General features: G+C 44.8%; 2 protein-coding genes across 2 annotated transcripts in view; both read left to right on the top strand.

Moving 5' to 3' along the window:
• The window catches only part of LOC140703803 (uncharacterized), a 276588-nt gene that overhangs the window by 86175 nt on the left and 164871 nt on the right, over positions 1-25542 (top strand). The gene's annotated exons all lie outside the window — the stretch shown is intronic.
• LOC144587380 (uncharacterized) lies at positions 518-25501 on the top strand. Its single transcript, XM_078387882.1, has 4 exons — positions 518-1571; positions 7924-8011; positions 15069-19052; positions 23717-25501. Exon 3 carries the CDS (start codon positions 15069-15071, stop codon positions 16374-16376), a length of 1308 nt encoding a protein of 435 aa, XP_078244008.1. The 5' UTR covers positions 518-1571; positions 7924-8011; the 3' UTR covers positions 16377-19052; positions 23717-25501.

The raw sequence follows: 25542 nt of genomic DNA, 5'->3' as shown, positions 1-25542 counted from the left end.
AAGAACTTGGGCCGCCCGGAGGAAGCTCCCCAGTCCGGCCATTTTCTTCCTCTTTCGAGCCTTCAACGCCCCCCTCCCCGATTTTTCTGCAGTTCCTCCCCCCCCTGGTTCGTGCAGGAGGGGGGACGGGGAGGAACCTAGAGCTACGAAGGCGAAGGAAGAGCCCCTCCCCTGGACGCCCTTTGAACGGGAGCCGGAAGAAGCGGGGATCTGCAGCGCCTGCCTCTTCCCCTTCGGCCCAAGAAAGGCGCCTGGAGGAGAGAAGCGGGGCTTTTGGGGCGCCTCCCGGATCGGGACCTGGACGGAGGTGGGCGCTGGAGGGGGGGGCAGATCGGGGGTGGAGTAGGGGTTGAGATTTGCATGGGGGGGTGAGATGGCCAGATCCCCACTAGTCTCGGGGAGGGGGGTCCGTTTCTCCGGGCATTGTCGATGGTGTCCCCTTGGGGTTTGCTCTGCTCGACCTGCTTGTAAGGCATTTTTTTCCTCTGGGGGGGGGAAGAGGAGGGGGGAGGGGAATTCAAAGGGGAGACAGGATGTCTGGGGTCCAGATCCCACGCGGAGAACAACACCCCTGCAAGGCCCTAGGGCTTCGTATAGTGTTTGTGTCTGAAAGAGATGGATGAGGCACCCCAGGGATTTTGGGGGCAATCAAAAGAAATGGGGTTTGCGGGGGGGGGTCCTCCCTGCACCTTCCTTCTAAAGGGGAATATATTCCAGACCTCATGATTTTTTGCACACTGTGTGTTTATATTTGTGTGCCTCTGTGTGTGTGTTGTGTGTGTGTTTGTATTTATATTTTCCTGGACGATCCAGCATAGAGAAGAGCTAACTGGATCCCTCTCAAGACCAGATCCTGAGCTGAGGATCAACTGTAGGATGGGGAGAGGGAATGATTCCCCCCCTCCCCCCAGTTTGGCAGCTTCCTTGTTGTGTTGGTTGTGAACACAAATTGTCTTTTTCTGAAATGAAGGCAGACAAGAGAGAGAAGGTGGTGGATTTCCCTCCTTGGGATGTTTCCTAGCGAGGCTGAAAGGGAGATCTCCTCAGGAAGGGTCTTCACATGGAAGTTGTTTTTCCTGCAGGGCCAAAACTGTTCTGGTCTTTGGGTCCTGAAGGCACAATTCAGGGCCACTGGCTGTGCAAAAGACCTGCCCCTCGCTCCTCCTTCCTAGGGATTTGCCCTCCTGCCTCCAAAGAAGGACCAGAAGGCGACCTGGCCTCTGTTTCTGGGGCATTCCCTCTCCCAGCAGGTCTTTTGCAGAGTGAATGGCTCTGAACGGTCCGTTCCACACCAAGTCATCGTGAAACACTTTGTTTTACAGCAGGGGCAGCCAACACCAAGACCCCCCACCCTCGGTTGCCTCCTTTCCCATCTCCTGTGAGGTTGGCAGTGAGCTCAAAGGGAAGAGCGAAGACTAAGCGAGGTTGGGGGTTGGAAGAGAGCAGGCGAGAAAAGTCCTGAGACCTGAACTCCGACCTGCCTTGTGTTGACAATCACAGGGCCCTTGGCACGGAGGGCACGGAGGCCGAGGAGCGCCTTTGGAGACTCCCCCTGCATTGGGATCCTTGAGGTGAAAAAAATAACGAAGGCTCCTGTGAGAACAGAGATCCTGGTCCAAGCCTCAGTCGATTACGTCACACGGGCTGTGGCGTTTTGTAGATGGCGATGTTGTTTACCATTCTTAGTGTAGTATTGGATGGATTCTTTTAAAGCTTTCTAGACATTCTTTTTTAAACATTTAAATCTTGTGTTTTAAAGATTTACATTAGCTGCCTTGGGTCCTTTTAAAGGAGAAAGGTGGGGTAAAATTATTTTAAGTGAATAGTGGAAAAATACACTATTGTTTGCTACTGCTTTCATCGCAGGTCCTGTTGCTTCCTTGTTCCCTACTGTTTCCTCCTCCTCACTGGGACGATGGAGCTTTTATCTTGGAGTCCAGCAGGAGATACTCTTTCCTTTCCTCCTTCCCTCCCTCCCTTCCTTCCTTCCTTCCTTCCTTCCTGTGTTTTATGTTTGTTTTCGTTGCCTTACTGTTCCTCTTGTTCTGCTGCCTGAAGAAGAGAGAGATGGGGATGTAGTTCTGTGACCTCGTCTAGATCGCTGGCAAACCACGACTGGAAAGGTCATGTTGACCCTGATTCAGTAGCCAGAAAACAATTAGATCATCTTGCCTTTATCTGGAGCCAAGGCCTTGCATGAAGACAAAACATTGATAACGCACCTGCTCGTTAGCATTGCTTACTAGCTGTAGTATTGTTTACTTTGTACTATAAAATAAACCTCTCACTTGGGTGAGGAAGAGCTTTTGGTTCATGACACTTGTCTCCGTGTCTTAATTGCTGGATCCTGGCCTAGCATCCCTCATCAGTTGGTGACCCCGACGTGATCATCCAGCTCCCATCAGCCGAGCCGACAGTCTTCTGATGTAGGTTCAGCTCCCATTCACCCTGCTTCCCTCGACTGGAATAGTCTTCGTGCACCCAGCCCACGGGCTCCCCGGGTAAGTATGGGTTGCTTATCTACTAAAGAGCAGCATCAGAATGCTGAAGAGTTAATTGTGAGGCAAAATGACAGATGGCAAGTATCAGGCAAAGAATTAAAGGAACAGGAGCAACACGCTCGAGAGCTAAGTAGGCTCGTTCAGCAGAATTGCAAGAGACAAGTGTCAGATAAAGAAATATTGGAATTGTTAAGTGAGATAGATCAGAGTTGTGCTTGGTATCCTATGCATGGAAGTTTGAAGTTAGAAGTTTGGCAAAGGATAGGGAAAGAATTGCAGTCAGAGCCAAGAGCAAGTATTACATGTTGGTTAACTTGGAAAGTTATTTATGAGGCACTCTCTGTATTCCATGGAAACTACAATTTGCTTTTAAAAGGAGCAGAGGAAAAACTTTCATCTCCGCAGTTTGTGTTAGCCCCCCCCGCTGCTTCTACAGCGCTGCCTCCACCGGCCCCCCTTGCTGCTGCTTCTTCAGCATTGCCTCCACCAAATTTAGATCCTTTACCGTCTGCTCCTGTAGAGGAAAAAACTGAAACTTTAAGTGAGAGTTCTCGAGAGGGTTGTGTAGTATCTGGCATACGAGAGACCCCAGTGAGTCAACGTAACATTCTTTTTGCTCCAGAAGGTGAAAGTAATTTGTTTAAACAACTCCCTCAAATTCTTCTTCCCCTCCCTTCGGCCTCCCTGCTAATTGCGGAACCGCCTGGGATGCCTCGCAGTCCTCCTGTGTTGGACCCTGCCTGTATGATTTTAGCTCAGAGAGATGAGGCAGCTGTTTCTGTTTGCTGTGACTTGCTCCCATCTCAAGGGGTCTGTGAACTGCAACTCAGTCTTACAGACAAAGGGACAGAGGCTCTTCTCAAATGCTCATCTGTCCAACAGCCAGTCCCTAGTGACTGGAGCAGGGGTCTCCTGTCACCAGAGGAAGGACTCATTTGCCCTAAGCAAGCGAAAATTAATCTTGCATCAGCCACTGATGGTCTTCAAAAATCAGAGATAGCCAAAACAGGGGAAACAGCTGACTGCTTGCCTCCTTTCTGGGCAGGTCTGGATGCACCAGCCACATTGCTGATGGGGTCACATTACAGCGGAGAGAAATGGGATTCAGGGCAGCCCCCAGGGCAGCCCCCAGGGGATTTGCGAGAGTTATTTCAGGTCATGTTTGCAAGGGAAGCTTGCTGTGTGTCTTCTGTGCAGGCAGTTTGCTATATCTCCGAGTAAATGATTGCTTGTGTCAGGAACTGTTTATGTTCTTTTCTGTGGAATGCTGTTGTTAAGGAGCGCTTTCTTCTGTCTTATCAGCTGGCCAGATATTAAAGGGTAATAGGTTTAAAGGGTAATAAGTATTGAATTTCAGAGAAACAATTCTTAGTTTAAAGCTCAGAAAATCCGAAAGCTTTGTCCCTATTTCTTACAGTAATAAGAGGCAAAATAAATTCAACAGATGTAAAAGTTTTTTTGAGATTACTGTCAAAGAGCCATTATTGCATAGGGTTAAATTTGCTTTGAGTCTATGGCTGTTCAAGTCTGTATACTGTAGGACTGTGTTATGGTCACAGCTCCATGATGACACCTAAGCATTTTGACAGGTAATTTTTGTTATGAGGCCAGTCATTCATCAACAGGTAATTTAATTAGTGACCCAGCAGTAAAAATACTGGGACATGTATGGAAGCTAGTATTGACTTCATATTTATTATGACATGAAAGCATTGTTCCTTTCCAGCTATTTGTACAACTTCTATCATACCTTGCATTGCTTAGTAGTTTCCTAAATATCTCAGCGTGATGGGTCTAATCTCATCCACGGATACAGTGCAGCCTGCTAGGACATAAAGTCTGTATTGTTTTCCCTGCTCTGTGAAGTAGAAAACTCTAGGTCATAGCCTGGCGTAAAGCCCAGACTTCTTATCAGCGCTTCTGGGCATTCTGCAAGAGAATGCTATTCATCTCGGACAGTCTAAGAGAGAATCATTTGTTAACACTTAACTCCTGTAAATATGCTTGTGCAACCTCAGAGGGAAATAAACAGAGCATAAAAATTTTGCATCTTTAACACATCTATTGCATGTCAGTTTTAGCATTGTATACACATGATCTATCAACAACTTCATCTGCAAGCTGTGGATGGTCTGTCAATCTTAGCTATACCACGGCTGTCAATTACAGTTCTCTTCTTCATCCCTAACTAGAAGGATAGGATTACAATTAGTGAAAGATGAACTTATCAGACACTCCTTTGAACTTGTACTCCCGCATTAAAGCAGTTACAGATTTGTGTTGCCAAAGCTTGTTTCAGATAGTGCCGTAATCAACTTTTGCTAATTTTTTTGTTGTCTGCAGGTAATGTTGAATTCTCCAAAGGACAAGCGCCTGCTTCTCTGTTTTCTGTCAATTAACCATTTGTTTTCTTCCCAGCATCTTGTATTCTCTTCACAGACAGTTCATCTTCTCGAGGTTTTGTTACGTGACAGCTTTTGAATTTTTTTCTATGACTTTAATTGTTACTTTCTTTAAGACATGTGATCCAACACTGTATTTGAATATCTTGTGTGTTCAATAAGGACTCACCCTGAAGCATAGGATTTCTTTTTAAGTCTACAGGGCAAGAAATTGTGGAAAGCGCACATTTAACATTTAATTCTCCAGATATTTCTATGCAACAGTTCTGTGTACCTTAACATTTTCTGCCTTTTTCCTTGTAGCAGTCTGCTGTGTTCATGCACTCCTAGCAATGGAAACAAGGTGATGCTTATGACTCACTGATTGCGCAGAGATGGATTTTGCAATGGTTCTGCTGATGGTAAAACATAGAGCTTATTAGCTAATTCTGGTTATGTATCTTTCCATATTTAGGTCCTATAGGGGTATATAAGCTAAGCCCAGTAGATAGGTTGAAGAAATGCTGTAGTGTTTGTACATAGCTGTTCACACACCACACTCACGTTTTTGTGTTTAAAGCTTTAAGGAGTTATACTATATGTGACACTGTTTGAATACCTCCCTAATTAGAACATTCCACATTGGGAGATATCTATCTAAATTTTCTTTTCATGCCAGCTAACTGTACAATTACAAGATCAGGTTTTATCTGTGTTCACATGTTTCTGAAAGATCCAAATTTACAGGACCACAAACAACAACTCAAAGAGCAAAGTTGGCTGCTGCTATCTTAGTCTTTCTTAATTCACTAGACAAGAATTCAGTCTCATTGTAAATAGTCTTTAATATTGCTAATCAAATTGAACTTACGTATCTATCCCAATCCACATGGTTTACAGCCAACTCACTTATGGCCCATGGATACTTTTGGTATTAAGTCAGCCTTAGCACAATTAAAAGAAAAGGGGGAATTATCCCTGGACTATCCCTAGGCCTGGGTCTCAAGGATGGGTCTCATGAATAAAGAATCCATGGTCTCATGTATAAAGAATACACTCTTGCATCAATTCTCTTCACTTCCTTCTAAGAATCATTTCAATAGTTACTGCATTAATAATTGTTCATACTCAAAGTTTTAAAGGTCTCCTTATCTATATATCATCATTCTTTACTACAGTCAAAGACCTACAAAGTCCAATAAAGGCTTCCACGTTCATTTAACGTTCATCAATGCTTTGTCCTTTATCTTTTTATTAAATCCTTTGTTTCTTTTCTTCCAAACTAACCACTTGTGTTCATAGACACTCTAGGTGTCCAACCCTTAGTTCGCTATCGGAAGCCTCCAGGTCCAGGTTGGCTGATTACGTGGCGGTTGACACTCCAGACGGTCCTTTGAGGGTGCCAGCTCGGTGCGACCACCTCATGTTGTGGCCTCGACATCTGACCACTCCAATCCCAGACTTCAGCTCATGCCAGAACAGTCCCAGGATGACACCAAGGGAACAGAGATGGCAACAGCAGGAGCCTCAGCCGCCACCTGTGACATGGGGTGCTCTTAAGAACTTATCAGCACAGGCCGCAGGACTTTTAGAAGCCATTCAGGCAGAACCATCACCTGAGAATTACATGGCGGCCATTGTCACTGCATTGAATTTTAATTCCTATGTAACCAAATTTCAATTCCTATGTAACCGAATTTTAATTCCTATGTAACCATTTTTAATATGTATTATTTGTATCTTTCTGCTTACACTGTATGCACTGCTTTTGTACAATTGCTTGCAATAAGTACTTGTCTTGTTCCAGTCTGTAAAGCCCCTGGCAATATTGGTACTGACTCAGGCTTAAGTAAATTCATGAATGAGTCACAGATACAATATTCCTCTCTACCGAATTGGGGACCTATTCAACAACAGCTGCCTGCAGAAGCATTTCAGGTACTTACACCTCATGTTGCTAATGCAGTCAACACATGTGCCCGCATTATAAACTGTACCCAAGCAAAGGTTCCTGGGGGGATCTGAACCCTGGCAATCCCCAATGGAATTGTACCAGAAACATCACTCATATTACAATGTAATCTTATACTCAAAAGCTGAATATTCTGCTCTCATTTTAAGCTTTGTAGGCTTACCAGCTATGGTAAAAGTAAATGCTCGCAACACTGCACGAATTGCCTGCTTATTAGCAAAAACCATTAACACTACTTCCACTGCTATCAGTTTATTGGCAACTGAACAGCAGGAACTACGACAAGCCATTTTGGACAATCGGGCTGCTATTGATTATCTCTTATTACAACAGCATTTGGGCTGTGAAGCCATAAAGGAAATGTGTTGCTTTAATCTAACAGACAACAGTAATAGAATTCAACAACAGATAAACACTCTAAAAAGATATGCAGCCTCTATCAAACAACAAATTGGTCCAGCCTGGTGGGATGCTCTCTGGAGCTGGTTACCTGTGGGCTGGATTCGAAAGGTAGTGCAATGGCTTATCATGTCTGGGTTCATTTTAATTGCCTTTTGCTGCTTCTTGCAATGCCTGCCAAATTTACTCAATCTTTTCATGTCTTCATGCTCCAAAACAAAACCATTATCACCTCGACAGGTTTATTATCAACGGCTAAAGAAAAGGGGGAGATGTGACCTCGTCTAGATCGCTGGCAAACCACGACTGGAAAGGTCATGTTGACCCTGATTCAGTAGCCAGAAAACAATTAGATCATCTTGCCTTTATCTGGAGCCAAGGCCTTGCATGAAGACAAAACATTGATAACGCACCTGCTCGTTAGCATTGCTTACTAGCTGTAGTATTGTTTACTTTGTACTATAAAATAAACCTCTCACTTGGGTGAGGAAGAGCTTTTGGTTCATGACACTTGTCTCCGTGTCTTAATTGCTGGATCCTGGCCTAGGATCCCTCATCATAGTTCCATAGAATATAAGCATGAAAAAGGACCATCTTGAAAGGAAATGTTTTTGATTTGCTTCATCTGCAAAGCCTCCAGGCTGATCTTTTTCTTTTTCTTTTCTCCTAGGAAGGGGCGAGACTGAGCTGATTTCTCTTTGCTGTTTTGGGGATCAAAAACAAAAAACCAAACCCCAGATCCTGCCAACATTTGCAAGGTAAATAAGATTTCACACACTCTCCTCTCAGTTTCCCTGGCCCAGCAGGGATTTGAATTCAGGTCTCCTGGTTTCCATTTTGGTACTCCATCCACGACACCACACTTCTTTGAGCATGTGCAAAGTGGCGGTGTTTGAGGGAATTGATTTCTTTGCATCTTCTTTAGTTGGGTTTTTAAAAGATCTCATTCCTGCTCACCCCAACCCCATGCTCACCAAGGGCAGGTCCTGTTAATAAGAGGCAAACCTTGGTCATGCTTATTTGTGGTGTGGGGGTTCTCTTTCAAGGCTCCCTTCTTCTTCCCCCTGAACAGACAAGCCAGACCGGGTGATTTTGCTTTGCACCTTCCACCTGTACTTTGGACTTTGATGATAATTGATTAAGAGGTAACGTCATTTCTGTTCCCACCTTCTCCTTCAATGGCAGGATAAAAGGGACAATAGACTGAGGCTGAACCCAAAGAAGAAGGGGTTCCTCCAACTGGGTGCCCCGATGTCTGTGATTTGCCTAGTTTCCAACACACACTGGGCCTCCTTCTGGTCCCAAAGCTGCTAATGGATAACTAGATAGCGCCCATGGTCCAATCCACCTCCCTCCCTCTTAGATGTCTTGTGCAGCTGGGCCCCTGCCTGGATGCCCTGTCACTCCCTGGATTGCTTCATGCACAGAGAGTCTCGAGAATAGACTACAGAAATTCTCTTTATGTGGGACTCCCCTTGAGGCTGACATGCACTATCCTCCAGCCCTCTAGCACTGTGACCGTTTTCTTATGGACTAAGCCTGCTACCCAATATTTTAGCTTCAGCAAGAGGTCAGACAAGATGCTATCAGCTGAACCAGAGCACATTTTTATTTAGTATACATTATAAAGTCATTTGGGATTGTTCTTAAAGGCAGAGAAGACCTTGAAAATACCTTGTACAGGAACTTTATACCTTAACAGAGTCTTAAAGTTCTACAAACTCATTGGCTAAAATCTACTTGATATTTGGATCCTACACTTAATTGGATACTAACATGTAGAAAACAAACAAATGGGTCCCCTATAGATATTTGAAGGCAAGAGGAGAATGGGACGACAGAGGATGAGATGGTTGGACAGTGTCATCGAAGAAACCAACATGAATTTGACAACTCTGGGAGGCAGTGGAAGATAGAAGGGCCTGGCATGCTCTGGTCCATGGGGTCACAAAAAATTGGACACGATTAAATGACTAAAAGAGAGAGAGAGATTTGGGGTTTGCCCACCTCCCCTTGATGACCTTCTTTTAGAAAGCACCGCACTGTATGTAAGAAAGTGTATACCAATTTCCTTATCTTACTAATACAGTGGTGCCTCGCATTACAACATTAATTCGTTCCAGCGAAATCGCTGTAAAATGAAAACGTCGTAATGTGATTTTTAAAAGCCCATAGAAACGCATTAAAACCCAATCAATGGGTTCCTAGGGGTTTGAAACTTACAGTCCAGCGAAGATCCTCCATAGCACGGCCATTTTCACTGCCTGTGCAGCGAGGAATCCATCCCAGAAAACAGTGGGCAGAGATTTTGTTTATCCGGTGGCCATTTTGAAACAGCCGATCAACTGTACGAAAATCATCGCTTTGCGATGATCGTTTCCCGAATAAGGGAGCAGATCATCACAAATTCCCCTATAGGGAACATCATTTTGCATTCGCTTTTTCGATCGCAAAAACATTGACGTCTAGCAATTTCGTCGTCAGACGGAGCGCCCGTTAAGCGAGGCACCACTGTACGTTTCTGTTACCAAGCAGGGCTCAGATGTATGGACTTGAGCCTCCGGCTCTATGCTGGGTTTTATGTTTTGACTATTTTGAAGTGCTCCAACACTGGAGGCATTCAAGAAAAACTTAGAGCGTCACCTGGCAGATCTGTTTGACTGTATTCCTGCGCTGAGCAGGGGTTCAGATTTGATGGCCTTTTAGGCCCCTTCCAACTGCACTTTCCCATGATTCTGTGATTCTATCTGTGTTTGGCCTCCAGGCAGCATTCCTAAATCAGCCATCTGCTAGTTGAAAGGTGAGGGGGTGTAAGGTGTGAAATATAGGCCTCTGATTTAATACAAAGGTCAAGAGAAGTAATGTTGCTAAGATCATAATATGTAGAATATTTTTTTTACTCCAAGACCAGGAATAAAACTAATCTTGAACATATCCAGGTATCACTCCCCCATTTTTAAATTCTGACAATAGAAATAACGTTGAATTTAAATCTGCTCATTTTTGTTTAGACTTTCCTGAGCTTAGATTTGAACAAAAACCAACACACAGGGGCAAAAGCCTAAATATAGCACATACAAATAATCCCAAAATAGTAAGAACCACAATTCCAATTACAATGTATAGTAGGGTGGAGAAATCCAGCATCCATGAAGTTATCCAAGACCGATCCCATGAACCTGAATTCAGTTCTTCCTAAGTCCTATCCCTATAATCACGATACCAACCAAAGAAGTCTTCTGATAGAGAGACAAACCTTTATTGGCATGAAAGAGAAAAAATTAACCAAACAGTTTCATTAAGTGCCCCATGCATACAAAATCCCAGAGGGAAGACATCAGAAGACCAATCCCCAAAAAACATTTAATTTAAAGTAGACTTTGCTTTCTGCAAATTCTTTCCAGGCACCTTCACATACAACATAAAACGGAATTTGTCCGCATCAGATTTTCCCTCCAATATTGACAGGAAAGGTGCCACAAATTTGGAGCGATCACTCTGGTGGAGTGGACAGCGCAGAAACATGTGGGCGAGAGTTCCCAATGCACCCTGTGACAGAGTAGCGGTAGTACAGGTATACACCAGGGGGCGATAACCAAAAGATCTTCCCTGAGATGATGAAGACGCCAAGCACCAGAGCAGTGTTGATAGCAGATATTGTATTATTTACATAATATGCAAGTATACTTACAGCTAAGTCTTTGTTCTCAATTCCAAAGTAATGCACAACAGTTTCCACAGAGTTTAGTGCATATATCAGAGTCAATGTCCAGTAAATAAGTTCAGTGGTCATATACCATATGTTCCGTCCAACATGCCAGAGTTCCTCTTCAATACCAAGCATGTAGACATGGCTTCCTCCAGGATTCTCCAGCACAGGAACACGACGACTGTTCCTGCATTGAGAACCATTTGATCCGTATCTGCTCTTTTCCGTCCATAGAAACTAATGGGAAGCTGGTATTCTGCCTTCGACCACTAGAGGGGGATATTTTGTTTCTTTTTTTCTTAGGTCAAGAAAGGTTCAGGGAAGGCAGGGAAAATACAGTCCAGGCAGTACAGTACCAGGCAGTCTGAAGACTGTCTCCCAATCCACTCTCTAAACGTTGGGAGGAGTGAGGAAGCAGACAGGCACCCTTTCCACTGGCCAACAGTTAACTGAAAGTTCAAATTTTGCACTTTCCCTGCCTCCCACGTGGTTTTTTTCAGTTCTTAACTCAAATCTAAGTATGTAAGTCAAGTCAATATTTTCCTATGAGAGTGGTTCTTAAGTCAAAATGTTCTGAACTCAAGCCGTTCTTAAGTCAAGACCCCACTGTATGTCCATAGTGACATTCTCCAAGAGAGCTTTGGCTCCTGAACTGTTATATACAAATTCTGCCAAGTTGTGAATGTCTTCATGGTTTTTTGTCACCTCTACTGCTGGAAAAAGGCTCCTTCCCATTTGAGTCCCTGATGACCATTCCCATGCCTCCGGAGAAAACCTCCTAGTGACATCTGAGGCTTGAGTAGAATAACTTGTATCTGATTTAATTCATTATTCAAGAAGGGCCATTCAGGCAGCAGAATCTTCTAGCTCTCCAGTTCTCAGATTCTATTACCTCAGTACCTATTTCCTGGATCATGTTTATTTTATTTATTTATTTAATTTATACCCCGCCTATCTGGCCTAATAGACCACTCTAGGCAGCTTCCAGTATAGGATAAACGATAAAATAAAGCAAGGAATTACATAAATCATACTATTTATTTATTTATTTATTTATTTATTTATTTATTTATTTATTTATTTATTTATTTATTTATTTTATTTTATTTTATTTTATTTTATTTTATTTTACTTTATTTTATTTTATTTTATTTATATCCCGCCTATCTAACCAATTAAGACTACTCTAGGCAGCTTACAGCAGTAAAACAACAACAATATAATTAGAAGCAATTTTACATAAGGAAAACTTTAATACTATAATACACACTGTGCCTGAAGCCCGACTGAAATACATCCAGGGCGTCTGTTTCGTCCAAGTGGGCCTGAAGCTGGTCGGGCACCACCCTCTCCACTATTTTGCTCATGAAAGAAACATTGGCGACGGGCTTATAATTGCCAATTTCGCCCACCACCAAATGAGGTTTCTTTCCTATGGGCCTAATGAGTGTCTCCTTGAGGGCTGATGGAAACCTGCCCTGAAGGAAAGGCCCATTTATTATTGCAGTGGCCCATTCTGTTGTTATCGACCTGACTGCTTTGATTAGCCAGGCCGGGCTAGGGTCCAAGGAGGAGGTGGTGGCTCGGCAGCGATCAAGCACATTGGCCACAGCGTCAGACGTTACCGACTGAAAAGAATCGAAAGTTACCAGACAAGATGGAGTGCTGGACATCTCGGCTCGACTCACTGTACAGTGGTGCCTTGCTTAACGATCGCTCCGTTTAACGATGAAATCGCTTAGCAACAGGGTTTTGGCCATCGCCAGAGCGATCAGTTAGCGATGGCCCCTATGGGGATAAATCGCTTTGCGATCATGACAAAGCGACGCTTGCACGTCCGGGAGGAGATGGGAGGATCCACCTGGAGGAGAGCAGAGCAGCGGGGGGCTAAGGGGGAGCCTCTCATCCCAACCAAGGGATCCTTTGGAAGCCCACCCTCCACCGGGAGACCCCACCACCACCACCGGCTGCTCTCTCCTCCACCGGCTTCCCCTTTTCACCTTCTAGGCCGGAGTCCGTCCTCCCCCTTCTCGCGAGGGGCACCTCTGTGGCAACTTGGGCCTTCAGGACACCCACAGGTCCACCTCCTGCCCCTACGAGACGGAGGGGTCAAAGACTGTCCACCCCAACCCCCGCCCGCATACAGCCACCTCCTTCCCTCGTCCTCCAAATGGCAGCTTTGCTCTGTGGCGGGGAAAGAAGCACTGCTCACCACCACACACACACACTCCCTCACTGGCCGGCTTCATCAGCTGCAGGCTTTGCTTGCCTTTTTGGCCTGGTTGGGCTCTTCTTGTCGCCCATGGTCATGGACTGGCGAAGGCGAGCCCCCTGCCTGCCTTGCCTTGCACCCAAGGAGCAGAGAGTGCTCAGGGCCCTCGGCAGCCAATCCCGGCCGTCCGGCCTTGGGCTCCGTTGGGGTGAGGGGAAGGGGAACGTGCACTCACACACACACACGCAAACACACACACCACACACTCGGTCGAGGAAAGCAGTGGCGGGCTCAGGCAGGCGGGCAGGAGAGAAAAAAAGAGAGAGAAGGAGAAATGGCTCCCTTGACAAGGAGAGCAGATGGGAACGTTGCTCCTTCCCATGTTTGCAATGCAAACAGTTTAAAAAGGGTCGGGGAACTTTTCTTGAACAGCTGATTGGCAGTTTCAAAATGGCCACCTGCTGTTTTGCCTCGTTTAAGAGGCACCGAAAATGGCCGCCCCTATGGAGGATCTTCGCTTAAGGTTAGTTTTGAAGCCCGTAGGAATGCATTAAACTTGTTTTAAAGCGTTTCTATGGGCTTTTAAAAATCACTTAGCGATTAAATAACTTAGCAACGTTTTTTCCGGAATGGATTAACATCGCTAAGTGAGGCACCACTGTATTTTAAAAAGGAGAGAGCTCCCAGCGGATGGCCTCCACTTTAGATTTTTAAAAGGCTGCAAACTGGTCAGGTGAGAAACTAGGGGGAGGGCTATCACCTGAAGCAGTTCCGGATAGGTCGTGCACTATTCGGAATAACTCTGCCTGCTGGTTGGACGCTTCGCTTATCCGGTTAGCGAAGAATGATCGACATGCAGCCTTTACCTTATTCAGGTAAAGGTTAGTTGCGACCTTAACAGCTGTCCAATTATGATCCGTTCGGCTCTTCCTCCATCTACACTCTAGCCTTCTCCTAGTTCGCTTCAACACTTGAAGCTCCTGGTTAAACCAGGGAGCTGGTCGAGGCCTACGACAGAGAGGGAGTTTAGGCGCAATCGTGTCTATGGCCCTGGTGGCCGCGGCAGACCAGCTGTCCATCAGAGTGTTGACAGGAACACTAGCTAGGTCAGCCGTCACCCCTCTCATGACATCCTGGAATCCAGCCGGATCCAGTAGACTTCAAGGGTGGACCATAGAAATAGGTCCCTGCTCCCTGCAGGGGGGGGGGAGCCACTGCAAGGCTACATTTTATCAGGTGGTGATCTGACCATTACAAGGGGACCAACACAAGGTCAATCACCATCAGACCACACTTGCTCCAATTGGTGGAAAAGACCAGGTCTAACGTATGGCCACCCAAGTGGGTGGAGCCGATGAAATGTTGGGACATGTTCAAGGAAGCCATTGTTTCCAGGAACTCAAGAGCTGGCCCAGTAACCTCTGCCCCTGCATGCACATTGAAGTCACCCAAGACCAATAGCCTCGGGGATCCCAACAGTGCCGCGGAGAGAATGTCGGTCAGCTCCGAAAGGGAAGTGGCTGGGTCGCGGAGAGCACTGTAGCCCAGCAAAATCCCAATATGATCCCTGGCCCCGATCGGCACGTGGAGGGCATCTAGACTTGGCCTTACCACTGAGGAGTGCCTAGTAACATCTAAGATGGATTTATAGACAATGGCTACTCCCCCCGCCCCTCCAGTCTACCCTGGGGGTAAAGGGAGGAAGCACCAAGCCTCCAACCTCAAATCCATGTCTGCTTCCTATCCTGTTTTCAGAAGTTCCTAATGATTCTGTTCCCTCACCTTTTTTGCCTATCTTTCCTTCCTCCTCTGTAACACAGTCGGAGCCCGAACACATCAGTTCTTATTCCTGCAGATTTTGGAAGTGGTTTTTTCTCTTTTTCTAATCTACCAGATGATGAACAGGAGAAGAAGAATTGCCCAGCAACATCTGGAGCAACCTGGGCAGGAACTCATAATCAAGCAAGAAAACAGGGAATTGAAAATCAGACTGGGCAGGGATGGAATTCCCATGAAAGGACTGATGCAGGGGAGAAACCACATAAATGCATATCACCTCAGTAGACATCAAAGAACACATGCAGGAGGGAAACTGTATCCATGTATGGAACGTGAAAAGAGCTTCAGTCAAAACAAGAGCCTCCATATACACAAAACAACTCACAATGGGGAGAAACCACATAAATGCATGGAATGTGGAAAGAGTTTCATTCACAATGGTAACCTTAGATCACATGAAAGAATTCACACTGGGGAGAAACCTTATAAATGCATAGAATGTGGAAAGAGCTTTAGTCACAGTGGTGTCCTTAAGTTACATCAAAGGACTCACACTGGGGAGAAACCATATAAATGCATGGAATGTGGAAAGAGGTTCAGTCGGAGTAGTAATCTTAGGTCACATGATAGAACTCACACTGGGGAGAAACCTTATAAATGCATAGAATGTGGAAAGAGCTTTAGACACAGTGGTGCCCTTAGGTTACATCAAAGGACTCACACTGGGGAGAAACCATATAAATGCATGGAATGTGGAAAGAGCTTTCGTTATAGTGGTGGCCTTAGGTTACATCATATGACTCACACTGGGGACAAACCACATAAATGCATGGAATGTGGAAAGATCTTCAGTGACCATTGTAAATTTAGGTCACATCAAAGAACCCACACAGGTGAGAAACCACATAAATGCATGGAATGTGGAAAGAGCTTTAGTCGGAGGGATAAGCTTGGTTCACATGAAAGAAATCACACTGGAGAGAAAACACATAAATGCACGGAATGTGGAAAGAGCTTTAGTGAGAGTAGTCACCTTAGGTCACATGAAAGAACCCACACAGGGGAAGCACCACATAAATGCATGGAATGTGGCAAGAGCTTTAGTCGCAGTGATGGCCTTAGGTCACATCAAATAAATCACAATGGGGTGAAACCACATAAATGCATGGAATGTGGAAAGAGCTTTAGTCGCAGTGATGAACTTAGGAAACATGAAAGAAATCACAGTGGGGAAAAGCTGTATAAATGCATGGAACGATGTATTCGCTTAGCGATGGGTTTTTTAAACGAATTTTCCGCATCGTTTAACGATGTTCTCTATGGTGGATTTTCAGTTAACGATGTCAGTTTTCGCTCATTTAAAAGTGTCTTAAAATGTTTGAAACCTGTTTTAAATGCTTGGAATAGTTACTTCACCTCGTGAAACATTTTCAAACTTAATTTGGCTTTGTTCTGAGTCTTCGTTAATTTTTGGTGAATTTTCCCCCCATTGGAAATCATTGAACGGAAAGTGAAAGGGTGGGAATTCGAATTTCCAGCCCTTTCGCCCTGCCTTTTTGTGTTTTGAAATGCTGGAATGGATTAATTTCATTCCCATGCATTTCAATGGGAAATGTTATTTCTACTTGCGAACTTTTCAACGTACGAACGTCGTTCCAAAACAGATTAAGTTCATAAGTCGAGGTACCACTGTGAAGAGAGAAAAGCTGTCATTTTTAAAATAAGGGTTTACCCTCATAAACAATAAGAGTAATTGAGTTTTAAAGAGCGTACCAATGAATATATATTCCGTATTATTTATGAAGAACTAGGCGTTTCTATGCTATTGTATTGAGAATATACTGCTTTGTAATGGCAGAGATTGTTGGTTTTTGGTTTTTCAAAATCTGCTCTCTTCGGGGAAGGGGCTGCACAGGGTTGGAGGTGACAAAATCCTTTGATCCTTAACGTCTGAGCTTCTCGGAGGCTGAGAAACCTAAGCCTTTGGAAGATTTGGTTTTGCTGACTGATGCAGAACGAAGGGAATATAAATTTTGGAAGAAATTTCACACAAAGTGCTATTAGAAAGGAAAGGAGAACCATAGATTTTTGTTTTCATGGAGTACAACAGACAGTGGAACTGATGCCAGTTATATTTTACAGTGGGGTCTCTACTTAAGAACTTAATCCGTATTGGAAGGTGGTTCTCAAGTTGAAAAGTTCTTATGTTGAATCTGCATTTCCCATAGGAATGCACTGAAAACCATTTAATCCGTATCTGCTCTTTTCCGTCCATAGAAACTACAGTGGAACCTCTACTTAAGAACTTAATCCATTTTGGAATGGTGCTCTTAAGTTGAAACGTTCTTAAGTTGAAGCAAAATTTCCCATACGAATGGACTGAAAACCAATTAATCCGTTCTGGCTGTTTTTTTGTTATGTAGAGGTGCGTTCGTACATTGAAGCATTAGTGTCCATAGGAACTAATGCAAAGCTGGTTAATACGTACTCTACCACTAGGGGGAGATTTTTTTTTTAACCTAAGATGACCTAAGGTTAAAAAAAGAGCAGGAAAGGTTTTTTTTCCTGTTCTTATCTTGGATTTCTGTTCTCAAGTAGAAGCAAAATTTAGCAAATGGAGCTGTTCTTAAGTTGGATTGTTCTTAAGTAGGGACGTTCTTAAGTAGAGACCCCACTGTGTATTGGAAGCCGCCTAGAGTGGACGAGTAGTTCAGATAGGTTGGGTATAAATCAAATAAATAAATAAATACAATCTCAAAAATGATAGAATGATGTCAATACGAATCGAAGGCAGACCTTTCAACATCACAATAATCCAAGTTTATGCACCAACCACCATTGCTGAGGAGACTGAAATTGAACAATTTTATGAAGATTTACAACACCTTCTAGTACTGACACCAAAGAAAGATGTTCCTCTCATTCTAGGAGCCTGGAATGCTAAAGTAGGGAGACAAGAGATAAAAGGAACAACAGGGAAGTTTGGCCTGGGAGTACAGAATGAAGCAGGAGAAAGGCTAATAGAGTTCTGTCAAGAGAATAAGCTGGTCATCACAAACATTCTTTTCCAACAACACAAGAGGCGACTCTACACGTGGAAATCACCAGATGGGCAATATCGAAATCAGATTGATTATATTCTCTGCAGCCAAAGATGGAGAAGCTCTATACAGTCAGCAAAAACAAGACCTGGAGCTGACTGCGGTTCTGATCATCAGCTTCTCATAGCAAAATTCAAGCTTAGACTGACGAGAGTAGGAAAAACCATTGGGCCACTCAGATATAATCTAAACCAAATCCCTTATGAATACACAATGGAAGTAAAAAACAGATTTAAGGAACTAGATTTGGTGGACAGAGTGCCTGAAGAACTTTGGATAGAGGCTTGTAACATTGTCCAGGAGGCAGCAACAAAAACCATCCCAAAGAAAAGGAAATGCAAGAAAGCAAAGTGGCTCTCCAACGAGGCCTTAGAAATAGCAGAGAGGAGAAGGGAAGCAAAATGCAAGGGAGATAGGGAAAGTTACAGAAAATTGAATGCAGAGTTCCAAAGAATAGCAAGGAGAGACAAGAGAGCCTTCTTAAATGAACAATGCAAAGAAATAGAGGAAAATAACAGAAAAGGAAAAACCAGAGATCTGCTCAGGAAAATTGGAGATATTAGAGGAACATTTTGCGCAAAGATGGACATGATAAAGGACAAAAATGACAGGTAACCTAACAGAAGCAGAAGACATCAAGAAGAGGTGGCAAGAATACACAGAGGAATTATATCAGAAAGATTTGGATATCCTGGAATACCCAGACAGTGTAGTTGCTGACCTTGAGCCAGACATCCTGGAGAGTGAAGTCAAGTGGGCTTTAGAAAGCCTGGCTAACAACAAGGCCAAGGGAGGTGATGGCATTCCAGTTGAAGTATTTAAAATCTTGAAAGATGAGGCTGTTAAGGTGCTACATTCAATATGCCAGCAAGTTTGGAAAACCCAACAGTGGCCAGAGGATTGGAAAAGATCAGTCTACATCCCAATCCCAAAGAAAAGGCAGTGCCAAAGAATGCTCCAACTACCGTACAATTGCACTCATTTCACACACTAGCAAGGTATGCTAGCAAGCTCTAAGCCCCTTTCCTGAAGAGGAAGCAGAGGCAGGAGGGAGCTGTGCTTGGGGGCCATTTTAGTTGGTGAGTTCTTCCTGGTAGGCCGACCCTTTGACCACATGGTCTGAGGGGGCGGGGCTTTGGCTTTAAATTAGTGCCTGCAGAAGCTCTAAGCCCCTTTCCTGAAGAGGAAGCAGAGGCAGGAGGGAGCTGTGCTTGGGGGCCATTTTAGTTGGTGAGTTCTTCCTGGTAGGCCGACCCTTTGACCACATGGTCTGAGGGGGCGGGGCTTTGGCTTTAAATTAGTGCCTGCAGAAGCTCTAAGCCCCTTTCCTGAAGAGGAAGCAGAGGCAGGAGGGAGCTGTGCTTGGGGGCCATTTTAGTTGGTGAGTTCTTCCTGGTAGGCCGACCCTTTGACCACATGGTCTGAGGGGGCGGGGCTTTGGCTTTAAATTAGTGCCTGCAGAAGCTCTAAGCCCCTTTCCTGAAGAGGAAGCAGAGGCAGGAGGGAGCTGTGCTTGGGGGCCATTTTAGTTGGTGAGTTCTTCCTGGTAGGCCGACCCTTTGACCACATGGTCTGAGGGGGCGGGGCTTTGGCTTTAAATTAGTGCCTGCAGAAGCTCTAAGCCCCTTTCCTGAAGAGGAAGCAGAGGCAGGAGGGAGCTGTGCTTGGGGGCCATTTTAGTTGGTGAGTTCTTCCTGGTAGGCTGACCCTTTGACCACATGGTCTGAGGGGGCGGGGCTTTGGCTTTAAATTAGTGCCTGCAGAAGCTCTAAGCCCCTTTCCTGAAGAGGAAGCAGAGGCAGGAGGGAGCTGTGCTTGGGGGCCTAACGGCGCGCGAAATCCTCTCACTCTATTTTTTTACTTTAATCTGCTAAATAGGATAGCCAAATAGTATTTCTTACACCTGGCGGCAGGAATGTTTCAGGAGTAGGATCATACTTCCACACTATTAGGAAGCAGGCTGGGTAGGTGGGACTCGTCCGCCATGTAAGGCAGCCCATCTAGGAGAAGGAAAACTCTGATTTCAAACCTCCACTGCCTTGTGGCTATATCCACTCATGGAAAAGGCTTCAGGAGATAACCTCGAGGCAAAATCCGGAGCCGGAGTCCCGTAGACATTTTGTGTTGTTCTGCCAACTCCTGCGACGTCGCTGGAACCAGTTGTATTGGCTCTTGCCTCTCCATTGGACTATTTCAGTGACGTGGAGAGGGGGGATTTTCTGCTTGGGTAACAGCCTATCCTCCATATTATTCTACCCAGGCTTCGTGCTCTGGAGAGGACACTCCAGCTTTGCATACAGTGTCGAAATAACACAGGAACTAGCAGTTACTGGTTATACGTTTTGCTCGATTGGCACAGAGCATGATGCCAGGGACTACTTCTGATGGTCAGAGAGCCGAAAAACAGATCAATAACCATGCACCATGCAACAATCAAAAGAAAACATCTGCCCTAAAGTTGGGAACCTGGAATGTTCGGACAATGACCCCTGGCTTTTCTGACAACCTGCAGGAAATAGATGACGTGCGCAAGACAGCTGTTATCGACATTGAACTGAGTAGACTGCGGATGGACATTGTTGCCCTGCAAGAGACGAGATTGCCAGACATGGGATCTGTCAAAGAAAAAAACTTCTCATTCTTCTGGCAGGGAAAACCATTGAACGAGACCAGGGAATATGGTGTTGGCTTTGCGGTCAGAAATACTCTGCTGAGATCCATTGTTCCACCTACTGTGGGGAGTGAAAGAATCCTGTCTCTGCAGCTCCACTCATCAGCGGGACTGGTCACCCTCATCAGTGCATATGCACCAACACTGTCATCCACAACAGAAGTCAAAGACAAATTCTATGACGATTTGGCAGCTACTATCAAAAACGTCCCTGAGAGAGAGCCGCTGTTCATTCTCGGAGACCTTAATGCTAGAGTCGGTGCTGATTACAACTCTTGGCCCACCTGTCTAGGCCGTTTTGGCATTGGGAAGATGAATGAAAATGGCCAACGTTTGCTGGAGTTTTGCTGTTATTATGGTCTTTGTGTCACCAACACATTCTTTAATACAAAGCCTCAACACAAAGTTTCCTGGAGACATCCAAGATCGAAGCATTGGCATCAGCTTGATTTGATCCTCACTAGACGTTCTAGCTTATCTACTATTACGATCACACGCAGTTACCAGAGTGCTGATTGTGAACTGATCATTCCCTGGTGTGTAGCAGAATAAAACTGCAAACAAAGAGATTGTATCACACTAAAAAGGAAGGAAAACCACGTATAGATATCAACAAGATTCGCAATCAAAGAAAAGTGGAGGAATTTGCCCAAGCGCTTCAGGAAACCCTTCCAGGCCCGGCTGATGTGAATGCACCTGAACGATGGGAACACTTCAAGAACGCTGTTTATAACACTGCCTTGTCCACATTTGGCAAGAAGACCAAAAAGACGGCTGACTGGTTCGAAGCCCATTCAGAGGAGCTGATTCCAGCCATCGAGGATAAGAGGAGAGCTCTAGCAGCATACAAAGCCTGTCCTAGTGAGTACAACTTGCAGGCTCTTCGAGCTGCTCGTAGCCAAGTCCAACAGACTGCCAGGAGATGTTCCAATGATTATTGGCTTCAGCTCTGCTCTCAGATACAGATAGCAGCGGACACAGGTAACATCAAGGGAATGTATGATGGTATCAAGCAGGCTTTAGGTCCAATACAGAAGAAATCTGCTCCCTTGAAGTCTACTACAGGCGTGATCATCCAGGATCGAGCACAGCAGATGGAACGCTGGGTACAGCACTACTCTGAGCTATATTCTAAAGAGAATGTAGTAACGGAAGAGGCACTAAATAACATTGAGTGCCTGCCTCTCTTGGAAGAGCTGGACAGTGAACCAACTTTAGCAGAAATAAAAGCAGCCTTGGATTCCCTTGCCTCTGGCAAGGCGCCTGGAAAGGACAACATCCCCGTTGAAGTTTTGAAGTGTTGTAAAGAGATCATCACCACTGAGCTGTATGAACTCTTTTCTCTTTGCTGGAGAGAAGGTGGAGTACCACAGGACATGAAGGATGCAAACATTGTCACATTGTATAAGAACAAAGGTGACAGGGGCGACTGCAATAACTACCGTGGTATCTCTCTTCTCAGCGTTGTAGGGAAGCTGCTGGCCCGTGTTGTGCTGAAGAGACTTCAGGTGCTTGCAGACAGAGTGTATCCAGAATCACAGTGTGGTTTTCGAGCTAACAGATCCACCACTGACATGGTATTCTCCCTCCGACAGCTGCAGGAGAAATGCAGGGAACAACAACAGCCACTCTTTGTGGCCTTCATAGATCTCACAAAGGCCTTTGACTTGGTTAGCAGGGACGAACTTTTTAAAATACTTCCCAAGATTGGATGTCCACCTCAACTCCTTAATATCATCAGGTCCTTTCATGAGGAAATGAAGGGCACTGTAGTTTTTGATGGCTCAACATCAGATCCCTTTGACATCCGAAGCGGAGTAAAACAAGGCTGTGTCCTTGCGCCAACCCTGTTTGGGATCTTCTTTGCTGTCATGCTGAAGCAGGCCTTTGGAACTGCAACAGAAAGTGTCTATCTCCGGACTAGATCAGATGGAAAGCTTTTTAATCTCACTAGATTGAGAGCGAAGACCAAAGTCCAAATGAAATGTATGCGGGACTTCCTCTTTGCTGATGATGCAGCCATTGTTGCCCACTCTGCTGAAGACCTCCAACAACTCATAAATCATTTTAGCAAGGCCTGCCAAGACTTTGGACTAACTATCAGCCTGAAGAAAACACAAGTCATGTGCCAGGGCGTGGACTCACCTCCCTCTATTACTATCTCCATGCAAGAACTGGAGGTTGTTCATGAATTTGTGTACCTTGGCTCAACAATCTCTGACACTCTCTCCCTAGATGTCGAGCTGGATAAACGCATTGGGAAAGCAGCTACCATGTTCTCTAGGCTCACAAAGAGAGTATGGCTTAACAAGAAGTTGACGGCATACACCAAAATCCAGGTCTATAGAGCCTGTGTCCTGAGCACACTCCTATACTGCAGCGAGTCCTAGACCCTTTGTGCACGGCAGGAGAGGAAGCTGAACACCTTCCATATGCGTTGTCTCCGACGCATTTTTGGTATCACCTGGCAGGACAAAGTTCCAAACAGAGTAGTCCTAGAACAAGCTGGGATTTTCAGCATGTATACAATATTGAAACAGCGCCGTCTACGTTGGCTTGGGCACGTCGTGAGAATGGCTGATGGTCGGATTCCAAAAGATCTCCTGTATGGAGAATTAGTGCAGGGAAGCCGCCCCCGAGGGAGACCACAGCTGCGTTACAAGGACATCTGCAAGCGGGATCTGAAGGCCTTAGGAATGGACCCCAACAGATGGGAAACCTTGACGTCTGAGCGTTCAGCCTGGAGGCAGGCGGTGCATCATGGCCTCTCCCAATTTGAAGAGACACTTGTACAGCAGACCAAGGCAAAGAGGCAGTCCCAAAACAAGCAAAACCAGGGAGCTGGACAGGGGACAGATTGGATTTGTCTCCAGTGTGGAAGGGATTGTCACTCTCGAATTGGCCTTCTCAGCCACACAAGACACTGTTCCAAGACCTCCATACAGAGCACGATACCATAGTCTCTTGAGACTGAAGGATGCCTACAACAAGGTATGCTCAAAATCCTGCAAGGTAGGCTTCAGCAGTATGTGGACTGAGAACTCCCAGAAGTACAAGCTGGATTCCGAAGAGGCAGAGGAACTAGAGACCAAATTGCTAATTTGCGGTGGATTATGGAGAAAGCCAGAGAGTTCCAGAAAAATATCTACTTCTTCTTCATTGACTATGCAAAAGCCTTTGACTGTGTGGACCACAGCAAACTAGGGCAAGTCCTTAACGAAATGGGAGTGCCTGACCACCTTATCTATCTCCTGAGAAACCTATATGTGGGACAGGAAGTAACAGTTAGAACTGGCTACGGAACAACTGATTGGTTCAAAATTGGGAAAGGAGTACGACAAGGCTGTATATTGTCCCCCTACTTATTTAACTTATATGCAGAATACATCATGCGGAAGGCTGGACTGGAGGAATCCCAAGACGGAATTAAGATTGCTGGAAGAAATATCAACAACCTCTGATATGCAGATAATACCATTCTGATGGCAGAAAGTGAGGAGGAATTAACCTTTTAATGAGGGTGAAAGAGGAGAGTGCAAAAAATGGCCTGAAACTCAACATCAAAAAAACTAAGATCATGGCCACTGGTCCCATCACCTCCTGGGAAATAGAAGGGGAAGATATGCAGGCAGTGACAGATTTTATTTTCCTAGGCTCCATGATGGAGACAGCAGCCCCGAAATTAAAAGACACCTGCTTCTTGGGAGGAAAACAATGACAAATCTTGACAGCATCTTAAAAAGCAGAAACATCACCTTGCCAACAAAAGTCCAAATAGTCAAAGCTATGGTTTTTCCTGTCGTGATGTATGGAAGTGAGAGCTGGACCATAAAGAAAGCTGACCGCCGAAGAATTAATGCCTTTGAATTGTGGTGCTGGAGGAGGCTCTTGAGAATCCCCTGGACTGCAAGGAGAACAAACCTATCCATTCTGAAGGAAATCAGCCCTGGAAGGACAGATCCTGAAGCTGAGGCTCCAGGACTTTGGCCATCTCATGAGAAGAGAAGACTCCCTGGAAAAGACCTTGATGTTAGGAAAGTGCGACGGCAAGAGGAGAAGGGGACGACCAAGGATGAGATGGCTGGACAGTATCTGCAAAGCAACCAACGTGAATTTGGTACAACTCCGGGAGGCAGTGGAAGATAGGAGGGCCTGGCGTGCTCTGGTCCATGGGGTCACGAAGAGTCGGACACAACTAAACGACAACGACGAAAAATAAATAAAAATCCTTGGAAGAATGGAAAAATAACTTTGAGCGATTGACAGCCAGCAATGGATTTTACATATGGCTGAGTGAGGGGGAAAATGTTCTGTTTGTTAACAACACACTTAGAACCAAATAGTGCTTTTTAACTTTGTATACATTTATATTTAAAGTTTAAATACTTTTGCATGTCTTTCATTGAAAATGATAAGGGTTTTTGCTGTTTATCATTGAATGCTTTGGAAGTTTGAAATCTTCTGAAGATGTATTCTCTGTCTTTCTAGATTATGAGCTCCTGTTTTTTTATGTGTTTGTATTTTAGATTCAAACACTCCATAATTTTTCCCTATTATCTAAATTTGAATTCCTGCATCTTTTTACAAGTTGCAAGGATATATTTTAAGTAAGCCTGCAGTTTTTGCATAAATGTATGACATTTGAATTTGAATATATGTACCAACAGTTTTTTCCTCACACCTGTAAGACTGTCTTCCATATTTATTTGGGTTTAATATATTTAAGTATGGAATCTAGAAATGATTTTAATAAATGAAATTGTACAGAATTAACAAGTTTTGGATTTGCCTGGCATCACTGCAACAATGAAAAGACT

Source organism: Pogona vitticeps, chromosome 2, assembly GCF_051106095.1.
Source record: "Pogona vitticeps strain Pit_001003342236 chromosome 2, PviZW2.1, whole genome shotgun sequence".
NCBI lineage: Eukaryota > Metazoa > Chordata > Lepidosauria > Squamata > Agamidae > Pogona > Pogona vitticeps.
The sequence above is the reverse complement of the archived record's forward strand: the minus strand, read 5'-3'. Positions and strand labels throughout refer to the sequence as shown.